This window comes from Cervus canadensis, chromosome 8 (genome assembly GCF_019320065.1).
Source record: "Cervus canadensis isolate Bull #8, Minnesota chromosome 8, ASM1932006v1, whole genome shotgun sequence".
NCBI classification, from domain to species: domain Eukaryota; kingdom Metazoa; phylum Chordata; class Mammalia; order Artiodactyla; family Cervidae; genus Cervus; species Cervus canadensis.
The window spans coordinates 80775520-80791948 of record NC_057393.1 but is presented as its reverse complement, the minus strand read 5'-3'; the positions used below and the strand labels follow the sequence as shown (position 1 = coordinate 80791948).

The 16429-nt window shown below is 53.3% G+C and overlaps 2 protein-coding genes across 2 annotated transcripts; both read left to right on the top strand.

Moving 5' to 3' along the window:
* The first annotated feature begins 2604 nt into the window (after positions 1–2604).
* LOC122446826 (ral guanine nucleotide dissociation stimulator-like) lies at positions 2605–7525 on the top strand. Its single transcript, XM_043477302.1, has 7 exons — positions 2605–2749; positions 3217–3254; positions 4112–4222; positions 4856–5049; positions 5683–5742; positions 6693–6886; positions 7162–7525. The coding sequence occupies exons 1-7, from the start codon at positions 2605–2607 to the stop codon at positions 7350–7352; spliced, it is 933 nt and encodes a 310-aa protein (XP_043333237.1). The 3' UTR covers positions 7353–7525.
* An 82-nt stretch (positions 7526–7607) lies between these two features.
* On the top strand, positions 7608–15902 carry LOC122446825 (ral guanine nucleotide dissociation stimulator-like). Its single transcript, XM_043477301.1, has 5 exons — positions 7608–8320; positions 13032–13142; positions 13776–13969; positions 14602–14661; positions 15599–15902. The coding sequence occupies exons 1-5, from the start codon at positions 8300–8302 to the stop codon at positions 15900–15902; spliced, it is 690 nt and encodes a 229-aa protein (XP_043333236.1). The 5' UTR covers positions 7608–8299.
* Positions 15903–16429: the final 527 nt, after the last annotated feature.

Below are 16429 nucleotides of genomic sequence, written 5' to 3'. Positions count from 1 at the left end.
CTTGCATTCCAAAAATAAATCCCACTTGTTCATGGTGTATAATTCTTATTATATGCTGCTGCTGCTGCTGCTAAATCGCCTCAGTGGTGTCCGAGTCTGTGCGACCCCATAGACGGCAGCCCACCAGGCTCTGCCGTCCCTGGGATTCTCCAGGCAAGAACACTGGAGTGGGTTGTCATAGATAGCTATAAATGATTATTATCTAAAGGGATATATATGCCCTTCCAACTTCTGCTCAGGCTTCCAGAATCCTGGTAGGGCAGCAGGTGATGGCCAGGACGTAGCACTGAACCACAGAGATGTATGCTTCTTCTTAGTCACTGATGATTGATACTACTGACCCATGAGTGTTTTTATTTTCTTCAGATATGTATACCTAGGAGTGAAAGTGCTGGATCATGAGGTAATTTTAGTTTTTGTTTTTTGAAGACCCTCCATACTGTTTTGCATACTGGCTGTACCATTCTACCTTCCCACCAACAGCTTCTAAAGGTTCTTTTTTCTCCACATACTCCCCAGCGTGTTATTTCTGATCTTTCTGATGATAGCATGTGGTCAGTGATACTGCATTGCAGTTTGGATTTGCAGTTTTCTAGTGATTTAGAATGTTGAGCATCTTTTCATGTGCCTGATGATCGTTTGTATATCTTCTTTGAAAGAATGTCTATTTGGATTTCTGCCCTTTTAAAAACGAGATTTATTTTCTTTGCTATTAAGTTGTATGAGTTCTTTTTTAATTTAATTTTTATTTTATACTGGAGAATAGTTGATTTACAGTATGGTATTATTTTCAGGTATACAACAAAGTGATTGAGTTATATATATTCATAGCTCTATTGTTTTTCAGATTCTTTTCCCTTATAAGGTATTACAGAATATTTTGGAGAGTTCCCTGTGCTATACAGTAGGTCCTTGTTGATTATTTTACATATAGTAGCATCTGTGTATTAATCTCCACCTCCTAATTTATCCTTCCCTTCATTTGTCCCATTTGGTAATCGTAAGTTTGCTTTTAAAATTTGTGTATCCGTTTCTATCTTGTGAGTCAGTTCATGCGTATCGCTTTTTTAGAGTCTACATGTTAGCAGTATCATACGACGTTTGTCTTTCTCTGTGCCTGACTTCACTTCTCTGACCATCTGCAGGTCCATCCAAGTTGCTGCAAGTGGCATCATTCCATTCTTTTTATGGCTCCGCAGTATTCCATTGTGTGTATGCGCCGCATCTTCTTTATCCATGTGGCAGTGGACATTTAGGTTGCTTCCACATCTTAGGCATTGTAACTAGTCGTGCATTATCTTTTCAGTTTACAGCTTTCTCCCAATATATGTCCAGGAGCGGGATTGCTGGATCGTGACGCAGTCTCATTTTTTGAAGAGCCTTCATGGTGTTTTCCATACTGGCTACACCAATTTACATTCCCACCAACAGTGTTCAAGTGTTTTCTTTTTCTCCACATCCTTGCCAACATTTATTTGTGTTCTTCTTGATGATGGCTATTTTGGTAGGTGTGAGGGGGTAACTTCTGTTGGTGTGGATTTGCATTTCTTTGATGATTACAGATGTAAAGCATCTTTTCCTGTGCCTGTTTGCCATCTGTATGTCTTCTTTGGAAAAAATGTCTATTGAGACCTTTGGCCCTTTTTTAAATGAAGTTGGTTTTTATTGTTTGCTATTCAGTTGTATGAACTCTTTATATATTTTAGATATTAGCCCCTTAGAAAATATATGAATTGCAAATATTTTCTCCTATTTCATTTCACTTCTCTCTGTTTTATTTTGTTGACCTCTGCTATAATTCCAGTTGTTCCTTTTTGCTTTTCTTTTGTGTTTAGAATCAGATCCAAAAATTATTTCTGAGACAGCTGTTAAAGAGGTTTCTACCTGTTTTTTTCTAGTTCTGTGGTTTCAGATCTTCTTCTCAAGGCTTAATGCATTTTGAGTTCAGTTCTCTGCATATTGTAAGATAGTGGTCTAGTTTGGTTGTTTTGCATGTAAGTGTCCAGTTTTCCCAACATCATTTATTGCAGAGACTGTCCTTACCTACCTTTTATATTTTTGGCTTGTTTGTTGGTGGAGAAGAGAATGGCAAACCACTTCAGTATTCTTGCCTTGAGAATCCCATGAGCAGTATGAAAAGCAAAAAGATATGATACTGAAAGATGAACTCCCAAGGTCAGTAGGTGCTCAATATATGCTACTGGAGAAATAACTCCAGAAAGAATGAAGAGATGGCACCAATGCAGAAACAACGCCCAGTTCTGGATGTGACTGGTGATGGGAGTAAAGTCTGATGTTATAAAGAACAGTATTGCATAGGAACCTGGAATGTTAGGTCCATGAATCAAGGTAAATTGAAAGTGGTCAAACAGGAGATGGCAAGAGTGGACATTGGCATTTTAGGGATCGGTGAACTAAAATAGACTGGAATGGGTGAATTTAATTCAGATGACCATTACATCTACTACTGTGGGCAAGAATCCCTTAGAAGAAATGGAGTAGCCATCATAGTCAGCAAAAGAGTCTGAAATGGTGTGCTTGGGTGCAATCTCAAAAATGACAGGGTGATTTAAGGACAAGGACATAAAGGCCACAACAGATGGGATGGTCAAGTCTGTGTGGCAGACGACAGGCTGTGAGCACCAGTTTGTCCCTGGGCCTCTGTGTGTCCAGCCTGAGATGCTGAGTCTGCTGGGCTGTGAGCCCCGTGAAGGCAGCTGGGTCGTCACATCCTGTCCTGTGGTTATGGGTGTGGACAGTGGGGCCAGACGATGTTGAGTCTGTCATCCCAGCTCCAGCCCCTGCTACCTTTAATGCCTTGTGTCACAGTGTCTTGATCTCCTTGGCCAAAGCTGAGAGCCCTCTCTTTAGGTTTGCTTTGGAAATTAGAAACGCTGAGATCTTAGGAAACTGTTGCCTATTCCTGCTTACAGAGGCAGTTTTCTTCTGGCCTATCAGAGTGAGCACTGGGATACACTCACACACGCACACTCACATTGACATTTAATAAGGACTGTGGGTTGGGATCAGAAGAGGGACAGATATGAGGAAGGTAATAAGAATAATATACAGGGGTTGGAGGCACAGATTGCGTGAGACACGACTCCCACATGTTCCATTTCTTGTCCCACCTATGTCTGAGGACATCCCTAGAAGTGCATGTGAGCATCATCCCCAGTGTGCACGTGGGGACACCGACAGGCTTTTGAGAGACAGGGACTCATCCAGGACGGAGAACAGGTGGGAAGCGGGAGGTGAGTCTGGGCCCAGGTCTGTCTCCTCAGAGCTGCACACACAGCCTGCCCGGGAGCCGTGTGGAGGGCTGTGTGGTGCAAGCGTGTGAGGCCCGGGGCTGCGTGGGTGAGGGGTGAGCGGTCAGGATCCCGAGGGCTATGTGCAGGGGTGTCCACTGTCAACCCAAGGAAGGGCCCCCGGGTGGTGAAGTCACTTCCTGGATGGCAGACCCTAAGCAGAACTCGGAACCCTGTAACCAGGCACCCACCTTCTAGCAACAGCGCCACAGCCAGTTGGGGCTCACTCAGCTGGAGAGTCTTCATCCCGAAGGATGTTCTCCAGCTGTGTCTCGACTGGCCAGGGCTTCTGCTTCAGGAAACCCTGGAGGGAGAGGTTGTTCAGATGTTTCAGGCGGTTGAGCGCTCAACCTGGATGCCTCTGGTCTTTTACCAGGAGGTCACCTAAGGTAACCCCAGTCGACCTAGAGCTGGCCACACCAGGCCTGGCCGCCACTGGGAGCCCTCCCTGGGCAGCGCCAGCTGCCCTCATCTCCATGTGCGGGGAAGTGGGGCTTGAGGGGAGGTTCTCCCTCTGGGCAGGAGCAGGTTGGTGGGCACGTGGTGACCTAGGGGTCCTGTCACGGTCACAGCTGAGGACGGGCTGGCAGTGGGGAAACAGGATCCCTGAGGTGGTCTTCTCTGTGCCAGTGTGGACCCAGGACTGTCGGGTGGTCGGGTGTCTGCATCCTCGGTGGAGGTCTGTGCAGAGAGTGGTGGGCGTGTGTCTGGAGGGGAGATGTCTGGGGTCCGAGAAGCACCACACACGGCTGGCCGGCGGCCTGAGACTTTCTGCCCGGCTGACGGGCACTTGTTCACAGGGCTCCTCACGGGACTGCAGACAGGAGCCGGTCCTCGGAACCCCCTGCTCCATCTCCCCGCACGAGGGGCAGGAGCCTCACACCAGCAACAGAGCCCAGGGAGGGCACAGGGTGAGTGCCAGGTGGGAGGAGGCCTGACCCCCAGGAAGTTCTGGATCCCAGAGCCACCCTGGCCCGCCCCTGGGTCCCTCCTGGAGTCCTGCTCCCAGAGGAACCTGACACTGTCAGCTCTGTGAAGCGCCCTTGCGGCCCAGGCCCTGACTTGTCCAGATGCAAAATCACTGTTCACTTACATGTGGGAATCTCAGAAGGAGATTGTGATAGGATTTCACTTAAGGTCCCCAAGGAGCCTGTCTGCATTTTTCTACAGTTTATCCTGTACTAACTGCATCCCCAGGTGTCCACCTGGGCCTGAGAATCCTGATGTCTCTCAGCCAGGGTCAGCCCCTCTCACCCCAGTTCTCATCCACAGAATGGGAAGTTTTGGACACCACCACAGGGATGATGCAGTTAACACCCGGAGAGCTGTCCAATACAAAGTGCCCCGAGACTCTCACACACGTAACCATGGCCCAGCGCCAGTTCACTCGTGATGCCAGGACGTTTATCCTGCGGAGGACACTCCTGCCCCTCCTCCTGCCCTGAGTCCTGGACGCTTGGGGACTCAGTCTGAGCTCCAGCCCCTGCCTTCCTGGAGTCTTTGGTGCCGCCTCTGACTCGTGTCTCTGCTGTGTTCCACCCCAGGGGGAAAGTGTGTCCGCAGGGGACAAGAATGAGACCTGCAGGGTGTGGAGCGTCCAGAGACGCAGACTGGAGACGCTGGTGGGCAACCTGGTGCCTGCCTTCCTGGGCCGTGACCCCTCCTACCTCCCCACATTCCTGGGCACCTACAGGGCTTTTGGGACCCCCCAGCAGGTGCTGGACCTTCTCTTCACGAGGTGAGCACTTCCCCTCCTGAACTGGGGACTCAGGGGGACCCGGCCACCTTCCAGCTGTGCGTCGTGGGAATGTCTGTCCACCTCTCAGAGCCCCAGTTGGCCCCTTCTGCACACGAGGGGAAAGGGAGGAGCAGCCCCCAGGGTGACTGTGGGCACTAAGTGGGTGCGTCCCTGAAAGTGCTTTCGGGAACCTGGTCCCCTGGAAAGGCTGGGGTTGTGCTGAGTCATCACGTTCCTCCTCACCTCGAGGAAGCCTCTGTCTCGGTTGTCTCTGTGCCTTTGACTTTGGCCCAAAGCATTTTCCCAATGGCAAGGTGAGGTGTGAGAGGTGCCCTGTCCTGGGTGAGTGAGAGCAGGGGTCCCTGGGAGTGACCAGTGGTGCCCCAGGCACTCGGAAGGGGCTGGTTGGGCTCTTTCGCTCTTGAAATACAGAGGAAGGTGCCCAAGGCGCAGGCACTTTTGTAGGCACAAGCATCATATAACGCTTCGGGCAGAGAGCAGTCCTGCCCCCCAGGGCTTCAGTTCTCTCGGGGCGAGGGGCTGGGGGAGACGGGGAACCCAGTCGCACTGTCCATCACATTGGGGCGTGTCTCCAGTACTGTCCATGTTACACACCTTCCTGGCCTCCTGTAGGTACGGATGCATCCTCCCTTACTGCGATGAGGATGGTGGACCCCTGCACCAGCTGAAAATGTGAGTGGATTGTGATTCAAGAGGGAGTGACCCCCTTCCCCAGAGAGCTGCCAGGAGTAATGGGGTTGCTGGATGGGCAGGGCTAGCAGAATCCTGGATCTCACATAGTGTGGATCCTACTGGGGGCCAAGGTCTGGGGGGCTTCTCCTGGAAAAGGGGAAAGGAGGCCAAGAGAGCTGTGGAGGGGTCTGGGGTGCTCTGAGGAGCATCTGGTAGGGCAGAGGTCACAGTCCACTCCATGAGAGTCCGCACCCATCCCCTGTCCATCCCAGTCCTGCTCGACCCCTGATCCTGGGACCCAGAACACACAGTGTGGAGAGCATCCTGCTCACTGTCTGGTGGAACCTCAGCTGGGGTTGCTCAGCTGGTGCTCAGGGCACCTACTGACACTCACGGGACAGCTGAGCCCTCGCTGGTAAAGGATGAGTGTTAGTGACTGGAGGAGATGAAGGCACATCCCTAGGGGAGGAGGCAACCTGCAGGTGTAGGAGGTAAATCTGAGGTGTTAGGAGGCCCGCAGGAAGCCTGGGCAGATCACAGAGTCTGTGTGTGCCCTCCTGGGCCATGATACTCCTGGGACCGCTTCATGTTCCTTGAAGATATGCAGTTGACCCAGATAGTCGACCCGGCCTTGCGCCTCGCAGTGTGACACCAAGGGGTCGGGCAGGGAGAGGTCAGCGCACTCTGTCAGGCTGCCCTCAGGAAGCGGACTGATGGTTCACCCCGTGGTATCAAGGGCTGTCACTTGAGCAGGCTCGTTGGTGGCCCCTCCCCTGCGTTCAGGCCTCCTCTGCCTGGTCAGCCAGGTGAGAGGGAGCGTGGAGGAGAACTGACCTCTGGATGGGCAGGGGCAGACGGCGCAGCGGCCCGGGTCCCCGCAGGGCGGCCCCGGAGTGCAGTGTGGTGGGAAGGCCAGGTCTCTGACTCTGCTGCCCCCGTGACGTGCCCAGGGCCATGGCCTCCATCCTGGGCACCTGGCTGCAGCTTTACCCTGAGGACTTCCTGCAGTCCCCGGAACGTCCCTGCCTGAAGATGCTCCTCGCGTATGCTGAGCTCAGCATGCCCAACTCGGACCTGGAGCAGCGAGCCCGCCATCTCCTGGCGCAGCGGGAGACCCTGGAGCCCACGGAGGCAGAGGGGCATGGTGAGGAGGACTCGGGGTGGGTGAGGAGGAGGGGGGCGAAGAAGGAAGGGAGGGGGCTGGGCCACACAGAGCAGCGCCTCCTGAGTCTGGAGCTAAGCCAGGGGCATTGAGGAGGCTCAGATCACTATTCCCCTGGACTGCAGCCTGGGAGGACTTCCTGGGGGAGGTGGCATCTTGGATTGAGACTTCAGGGCTAAGTAGCGAGTAGCGTCCTGTCTTTGGGATCCATGGACAAGCAGTCTTACTGACAGTGTTTTCTCTTCTGGGAGAAACAGCACCCGCTGGAGGAGAAGCTCTGGAAACATCCCCAGACCTAGAGCCAACAGCACCCCTACTACCTGCCACAGCTCCACAGTCAGAGCAAGCTCCAAGCCCAGCTCCCATTCAAGTTCAAGGACTGCACCAAATAAACATGCCGGCTCCAAACCCAGAGCCGCAGCGTGCTCATGCCGTGGCTCTCCCTTAGGCTTGGAAGCGAGGAAAAGTACCTGCAGGCTCCACTTCTCGATCCAGAGAACGTGCAAGAAATACCTCTCTTCCTCCTTCAGGGCCTGAATCGCCCGGAAATCCCGTGGCAGCGCTGCTTCTACAGCCTCGGTCCCCAGACTTAAGCCAACCTCGGCCAGGGCACTGCCTCGGCTCTGGAGCTCCTTGGTGCGTTGCAGTCAGCTGTGGCTCCGGTGTTATCCAGCTGTGCTTCTAGAGACCCCGGCAGACAGCTTTTCTAGCAGCTCGGGCCCTGGAGCCAGGTCCTGCCCTAACATCCCTGGAGCTGCTCCCACTTCGTCCGCCAGCCTCGCCTTCCCAGGCAGATGCTGTGCTGCCCCTGTGCCAGCACCAGCCCTGCGCCTGTGTCTCCACCCCGATACTTCCCTCTCTTAATATGTGTTTTGATTTTTTGATTCCATGTACAAACTTATTTTTCCTGTGAGATAAAGTGACCTTAGAAAATGAATTCTATAAGTTTTTCAATTGTATGTGTGAGTGGCATGGAGAACCTTCACCAGGATGACCATGTCTGTTGTCTGTTGCAGAACATCTGCGTCCTATTTGACGCCAAATAATCCTGCAGTCTGGGAAGGCGCTGCACTCAACTCTCCCCTCATCTGCTGATGGACAATCGGACTATTTTCACCTGTGGGCCCTTGTGCATAGCGCTGCTCTGAACAGTTGTGTGCAGGCTTGTGACTTTCTGTGTTTACTTCTTTCGGGGTGATGTAGGAGCAGAATGTGAGCGTCTACTGAATACTGTCTATTGCCTTTTTGAGGACCTGTGGTGGAAGTGCTCCATTAGTGTTTCCATTTCCAATTCTTCACTAGTGTTGCAGTGTCCTCTCTGCCACACTTCGCCCCCGCCTGGTCCCTCATTCTGAGGAAGAAGCCTCTGAGGAGGCCCTTGTGGCCTGCCACTGAATGAAGCAGCTTGTGTCTCCGGTGAGTCCACAGCCTCAAAGCCCTGGGAGACACTGGCAGAGGCCTCCGGCTGAATCCTGGTCCGTTCCTGCACCAGAGACAGCGTGAGATCCAGTCTGTGATCATGGCCTTGCTCCTTTTTCATTTGTCGCCACCCCAGGTCCACTCCTCCTTTGACCCCAATGCCCTCCTGTCCCCTCTTCTGAGGTTAGTGTGAGTGTTGTGTCTATTTGTGTGGACACCCAGAGACATCTAGTCCAGGTGAGTGGGGATGTTCTGGGCTTCTGGCTCTCTACTTCCCAAAGCCAAGCTGGTGTGTGTGGTGCAGCCCTAGCCGAGGATGGCCTGAGACTCTGCCCCTGCCCCGAGCCCTGGTTTTTCCCACTCCTATTTGGGCCTCAGTTTTCCGAATGGATAGTGACAGATTACACAAGGAGCTTTCAAAGCCTGCACAGAGTCTGCCCAGCCTTCCACATCCCTGGGTGGTTTACAGCTGGGTGACAAGCAACCCCAGGCCTCGTCATAGCTGGAAGGCGCCCCTCAGTGGCTCTGTGGGCCTCTCTTGGCTGCGGTGAGGAAGAGGGTTCAGACTCACTTAACTTCGTGCCCTGAAGGATAAGGAACGTTTCCCCAAGAATGGCTGAGGCACTGTGAGTGAAGAAGATGACTTGCACATGGACCACATGCGAGACTGTGATCTGCAGAATAGACGGGCCATCTTTACTCACAGTACCTATGCGAGGAGATCTCTCAGAAACGGGGATTGTCACGTTCAAGTTCACACTGTGTTTTAACGCAGAAGTACTATTTTCCTTGATAGTAGATATTGTCGTTTAGAGCACAGCTGAAAGTATAATGTTTGGCTCATCCGGACAGTCCCATTATGGAAGCAGATCGGGGAGGGAGTGGGCCAGGGGCTTCAGGAAACACAGAGAGAAAGTTCCCCTGTGGTCTAAGATGAAGTCGACTGATTGGCCCCCGCAGTTGTCATGACCCAGGATTCCCCAGGTGGAATTCCCTCAGGAGGCTGTGTGGGGAGCCCTAGGCACCTTCGGGCCTGATTGCCTTGAGAGTCCGATCCCTGGGGCCTCCGCCTCGGAGGGCAGCCTTCTGCAGTGTGGGTGTTTGCAGACTGGGCGTGGAGCCAGTGCCAGGAACTCTCAGGCTCTGGAAGTGGGAAAGCTTGGTACGAAATGGGTGATAGCTGAGAAGGAGCCTTCCCTCCTCTTGACCAAAGCATCATCAGGTGAAGTCTATGATTTTCAAGTGCTTCATAGGGGTCCATGATGGGTAACTACTACATAACCTGAGTTTGTCACGAGTCTCTGTAAAAAAGCCTTCTCAGCCCCCAGAATCTTAGATCATTGGATTAATGGGGAGAAAGCTGATGCCATGGGTAAGATGGCTCCTCCATACAATCCACGTTCCTGCAATTATCCACTCAGTGCCCTAGCAGGTAGTTGAAACCAAAAAAGAGAAGAAGAAAAAAGAAAAAAGAGCTGTGCTTAGCACTTCCACTTAAAGGTGGTTGCAGGTTTCTATTGGGAAAGAGGAGTGTTTCATTCCTGGTAAGGCATGTGACCCTTTATAAACCTTTCCATATTATCAGTGGCTGAAAGTCATTCCAAACGCGCTTTGTCTTCTGATTCGGTAGGTTAGGGGTGTGTTTTGAGATTTACTGAGCATGGCAGTTCCTCAGATTTGAATTTTTGTAAAACTTTTTGTCTGTTTTTCTCTTCTATTTAGTTTGCCAGCGTGTGAGATGAGTGCAATGGTGCAGTAGTTTTAGCATTCTTTGCCATTGCCTTTCTTTGGGAGCGGAATCAAAACTGACCTTTTCCTGTCCTGTGGCCACTGCTGAGTTTTCCAAATTTGCAGGCATATTGAGTGCAGCACTTTCACAGCCTCGTCTTTTAGGACTTGTGATCATTCCACTGGAATGCGTCCCCTTCGCTAGCTTTGTTCGTAGTGATGCTTGCTAAGGCCCTCTTGACTTCGGATCCCAAGATGTCTGGCTCTAGGTGAGTGTCACACCATCTGCGATGAGGGCGGTGGTATCTGCATCTCTGAGATTACCGATATTTCTCCAGGCGGTCTTGATTCCAGGTTGTGCTTCATCCAGCCCAGCATTTAGCATGATGTACTGTGCCTTGGAGTTCAATAAGCAGGGTGACAATATACAGCCTTGATGTTCTCCTTTCCCAAATTTGACCCAGTTTGTCGTTCCATGCCCGTTTCTAAGTGTTGCCTCTTGACCTGTATACAGTTCTTGCAGGAAGCAGGTACGGTTTTCTGCTACTCCCCGCTCTGGAAGAATTTTCCACATTTTGTTATGATCCACAGAGTCAAAGGTTTTTTTCTGTGCCGTCAATGAAGCAGAAGTAGATGTTTCTCTGGAATGACCTGCTTTTCTATGATCCAGTGGCTGTTGGCAATTTGATCTCTTGTTTCTCTGCCTTTTTGAAATAAAATTGGTCATCTGGAATCTCTTGGTTCATTTGCTGTTGACCTAGCTTGAAGAATTTTGAGCATTAACTTGGTAGCCTGTGAAATGAGCACAGTTATGCGGTAGTTTGAAGATTCTCTTGCGGGATTGGAATGAAAACTGAACTTTTCCAGCCCTGCGGCTACTGCCGAGTTTTCCAAATTGGCTGGCATGTTGAGTGCAGCACTTTCACAGCAACATCTTCAAGAACTCAGTGGAGGGACTATCCCCTCTACACGCTTTATGTGTAGTAATGCTTCCTTAGACCCACTTGACTTCATACTCAAGGATGTCTGGCTCTAGGTGAGTGACCACCCCCATCGTAGTTGTCCAGGTCATTCATAGCTTTTCTTGTGTACCGCTTTTGTGTGTTCTTGCCTCTTCTTTATATCTTCTGCTTCTGTTAGCTCCATACTGTATCTGTCCGTTATTGTGCCTATCTTTGCATGAAATAGTCCCTTAGTATGTCTAATTGTCATGAGGAAATCTCAGGTCTTTCCCATTTGATTGCTTTCCTCTATCTCTTTGCATTTTTCACGTAAGGTTTCTTATCTGTCTTGAATACTTTTTGGAACTCTGATTTAAGATGGGTATATCTTTCCTTGTCTCACGGGTGTTTTGTTTCTCTTCATTTCTGAGGTATTTGTAAGGCCTTCTCAGACAAATCAGAACTTACCCCCATTTCTCAATCAGATTCCTTGAGTGCTTCTTTGCCTTTGAATTGTGTGCCTTTTTTTATACTTTGGATACGAACCCTTATTGGACATGACAATTGCCAATATGTCCTCCATTTCATAGTTCATTTCTCATTTTATTGATGGTCCCCCATGCCGAGGCTTTCGAGTTGGATGCAGTCTCACTTGTTCACTTTTCCTTTCACTTCTTTTGCTTTTGGAATCACACCCAAACTTCACTGCCAAGACTGATGGACAGGAACACAGGAGCCCTTTCTTTCTAGGAGCTAAATGGTTTCAGTAGTTCTGTTCAAGCTTTTATTCCATTAGAAATTAGATAGCCTTAGATCCTAGAATTCTCTTACCATCCCTCCCTATTTGGGGGCAGTGTTCCTCTGGCCTCTAGAGAGTGAGCACAGATACCGACACACAGACACACACAAACACACACACAAGCACAGTGAATAGGGAAAGGACAGTGTGTTGGCACCAGAAGAGGGACAGATAGGAGGACGGTAATAAGACGAACATACAGGGGCTGGAGGCACTGCCTGCATGAGACACGGACTCCCATACTTTCCAAGTCTTGTCCCACCTACATCTGAGGACATCCCTAGAAGCCCATGCGGGCATCATCCCCGGTGTGCAGGTGGGGACACCGACAGGCTTTGAGAGACAGGGACTCATCCAGGACGGAGAACAGGTGGGAAACGGGAGGTGAGTCTGGGCCCAGGTCTGTCAACTCAGAGCTGCACACACAGCCTGCCCGGGAGCCGTGTGGAGGGCTGTGTGGTGCAACTGTGTGAGGCCCGGGGCTGCGTGGGTGAGGGGTGAGCGGTCAGGATCCTGAGGGCTATGTGCAGGGGTGTCCACTGTCAACCCAAGGAAGGGCCCCCGGGTGGTGAAGTCACTTCCTGGATGGCAGACCCTAGCAGAACTCGGAACCCTGTAACCAGGCACCCACCTTCTAGCAACAGCGCCACAGCCAGCTGGGGCTCACTCGGCTGGAGAGTCTTCATCCCGAAGGATGTTCTCCAGCTGTGTCTCGACTGGCCAGGGCTTCTGCTTCAGGAAACCCTGGAGGGAGAGGTTGTTCAGATGTTTCAGGCGGTTGAGCGCTCAACCTGGATGCCTCTGGTCTTTTACCAGGAGGTCACCTAAGGTAACCCCAGTCGACCTAGAGCTGGCCACACCAGGCCTGGCCGCCACTGGGAGCCCTCCCTGGGCAGCGCCAGCTGCCCTCATCTCCATGTGCGGGGAAGTGGGGCTTGAGGGGAGGTTCTCCATCTGGGCAGGAGCAGGTTGGTGGGCACGTGGTGACCTGGTGGTCCTGTCACGGTCACACCTGAGGACAGGCTGGCAGTGGGGAAACAGGATCCCTGAGGTGGTCCTCTCTGTGCCAGTGTGGACCCAGGGCTGTCGGGTGGTCAGGTGTCTGCATCGTCGGTGGAGGTCTGTGCAGAGAGTGGTGGGCGTGTGTCTGGAGGGGAGATGTCTGGGGTCCGAGAAGCACCACACACGGCTGGCCGGCGGCCTGAGACTTTCTGCCCGGCTGCCGGGCACTTGTTCACAGGGCTCCTCACGGGACTGCAGACAGGAGCCGGTCCTCGGAGCCCCCTGCTCCACATCCCTGCACGAGGGGCAGGAGCCCCACACCAGCCACAGAGCCCAGGGAGGGCACAGGGTGAGTGCCAGGTGGGAGGAGGCCTGACCCCCAGGAAGTTCTGGATCCCAGAGCCACCCTGGCCCGCCCCTGGGTCCCTCCTGGAGTCCTGCTCCCAGAGGAGCCTGAAACTGTCAGCTCTGTGAAGCGCCCTTGAGGCCCATGCCCTGACTTGTCCAGATGCAAAATCACTGTTCACTTACATGTGGGAATCTCAGAAGGAGATTGTGATAGGATTTCACTTAATGTCCCCAAGGAGCCTGTCTGCGTTTTTCTACAGTTTACCCTGTACTAACTCCATCCCGAGGTATGCACGTGGGCCTGAGAATCCTGATGTCTCTCACCCCAGGATCAGCCCCTCTCACCCCAGTTCTCATCCACAGAATGGGAAGTTTTGGACACCACCACAGGGATGATGCAGTTAACACCCGGGGAGCTGTCCAATACAAAGTGCCCCGAGACGCTAACACACGTAACCATGGCCCAGCGCCAGTTCACTCGTGATGCCAGGACGTTTATCCTGCGGAGGGCACTCCTGCCCCTCCTCCCGCCCTGAGTCCTGGACGCTTGGGGACTCAGTCTGAGCTCCAGCCCCTGCCTTCCTGGAGTCTTTGGTGCCGCCTCTGACTCGTGTCTCTGCTGTTTCCATCCCAGGGGGAATGTGTGTCCGCGGGGGACAGGAATGAGACCTGCAGGGTGTGGAGCGTCCAGAGACGCAGACTGGAGATGCTGGTGGGCAACCTGGTGCCTGCCTTCCTGGGCCGTGACCCCTCCTACCTCCCCACATTCCTGGGCACCTACAGGGCTTTTGGGACCCCCCAGCAGGTGCTGGACCTTCTCTTCACGAGGTGAGCACTTCCCTCCTGAACTGGGGACTCAGGGGGACCCGGCCACCTTCCAGCTGTGCGTCGTGGGAATGTCTGTCCACCTCTCAGAGCCCCAGTTGGCCCCTTCTGCACACGAGGGGAAAGGGAGGAGCAGCCCCCAGGGTGACTGTGGGCACTACGTGGGTGCATCCCGGAAAGTGCTTTCGGGGACCTGGTCCCCTGGAAAGGCTGGGGTTGTGCTGAGTCATCACGTTCCTCCTCACCTCGAGGAAGCCTCTGTCTCGGTTGTCTCTGTGCCTTTGACTTTGGCCCAAAGCATTTTCCCAATGGCAAGGTGAGGTGTGAGAGGTGCCCTGTCCTGGGTGAGTGAGAGCAGGGGTCCCTGGGAGTGACCAGTGGTGCCCCAGGCACTCGGAAGGGGCTGGTTGGGCTCTTTCGCTCTTGAAATATAGAGGAAGGTGCACAAGGCGCAGGAACTCTTCTGGGAACAAGCATCAGGCAACGCGTCGGGCAGAGAGCAGTCCTGCCCCCCAGGGCTTCAGTTCTCTCGGGGCGAGGGGCTGGGGGAGACGGGGAACCCTGTCGCACTGTCCGTCACATTGGTGCGTGTCTCCAGTACTGTCCATGTTACACACCTTCCTGGCCTCCTGTAGGTACGGATGCATCCTCCCTTACTGCGATGAGGATGGTGGACCCCTGCACCAGCTGAAAATGTGAGTGGATTGTGATTCCAGAGGGAGCGACCCCCTTCCCCAGAGAGCTGCCAGGAGTAATGGGGTTGCTGGATGGGCAGGGCTAGCAGAATCCTGGATCTCACATCGTCTGGATCCTACTGGGGGCCAAGGTCTGGGGGCCTTCTCCTGGGAAAGAGGAAAGGAAGCCAAGAGAGCTGTGGAGGTGTCTGTGGTGCTCTGAGGAGCATCTGGTAGGTCAGAGGTCACTGTCCACCCCATGAGAGTCCACCCGTCCCCTGTCATCCCAGTCCCGCCTCGACCCCCGATCCTGGGACCCAGAACACACAGTGTGGAGAGCATCCTGCTCACTGTCTGGTGGAACCTCAGCTGGGGTTGCTCAGCTGGTGCTCAGGGGACCTATTGGCACTCAGGGGACAGCTGAGCCCTCGCTGGTAAAGGATGAGTGTTAGTGGCAGGAGGAGACGAAGGCGCGTCCCTAGGGGTGAGGCAGCTTGTAGGTGTAGGAGGTAAATCTGAGGTGTTAGGAGACCCGCAGGAAGCCTGGGCAGATGACAGAGTCTGTGTGTGCCCTCCTGGGCCAGATACTCCTGGGACCGCTTCGTGTTCCCGAGATGCAGTGACCAGAGTAGACGCCCGGCCTGCCTTCGCAGTGGTGACACCAGGGGGCGGGGCAGGGGAGGGTCAGTGCACTCTGTCAGGCTGCCCTCAGGAAGCGGACAGATGGTCACGCCGTGCATCAAGGGCTGTCACTTGAGCAGGCTCCTTGGTGGCCCCTCCCCTGTGTCCAGGCCTCCTCTGCCTGGTCAGCCAGGTGAGAGGGAGCGTGGAGGAGAACTGGCCTCTGGATGGGCAGGGGCAGAAGGCGCAGAGGCCCGGGTCCCCGCAGGGCGGCCCCAGAGTGCAGTGTGGCGGGAAGGCCAGGTCTCTGGCTCTGCTGCCCCCGTGACGCGCCCAGGGCCATGGCCTCCATCCTGGGCACCTGGCTGCAGCTTTACCCTGAGGACTTCCTGCAGTCCCCGGAACGTCCCTGCCTGAAGATGCTCCTCGCGTACGCTGAGCTCAGCATGCCCGACTCGGACCTGGAGCAGCGAGCCCGCCATCTCCTGGCGCAGCGGGAGACCCTGGAGCCCACGGAGGCAGAGGGGCATGGTGAGGAGGACTCGGGGTGGGTGAGGAGGAGGGGGGCGAAGAAGGAAGGGAGGGGGCTGGGCCACACAGAGCAGCGCCTCCTGAGGCTGGAGCTAGACCAGGGGCATTGAGGAGGCTCAGATCACTATTCCCCTGGACTGCAGCCTGGGAGGACCTTCTTGTGGTAGATGGCGTTTTGGACTGAGACTTAAGTTATTGGCAGTTGGATGCTTCCTGTCTTTGGGAAACAGATGGAAAAGTATTCTTATTGATGATATTTTCTCTTCTTGGAGCTACAGTATCTACTCCAGAACAAGCTCTGGATACATCTCCAGATCTGGAGCCAACTATACCTCTAATACCTGCCACATTTCCACAGCCACAGCATACTCATGCCTTAGCTCTCAAAAAGCTCATAACAGAAAAAAAGCAGCAGCACAGTTTTCAATTCTGTGTCCCGAGAAGGCTCTTCAGCACCTTCCCTCCTTCTTCAGAGCCAGAATCATCACAGAAACCTGTCCTTGTTTTTCGTCTACAACTTCAGCCAGTATCCTTACCACTGTCAGTTCAAAAGCTAAGCCAGCCTCAGCCAGAGTGCCGTTCCATTTTTCTTTGTCACCAGCTGTCGCCGGAGTGTCATCTTCCTCCAGTTTTAGAG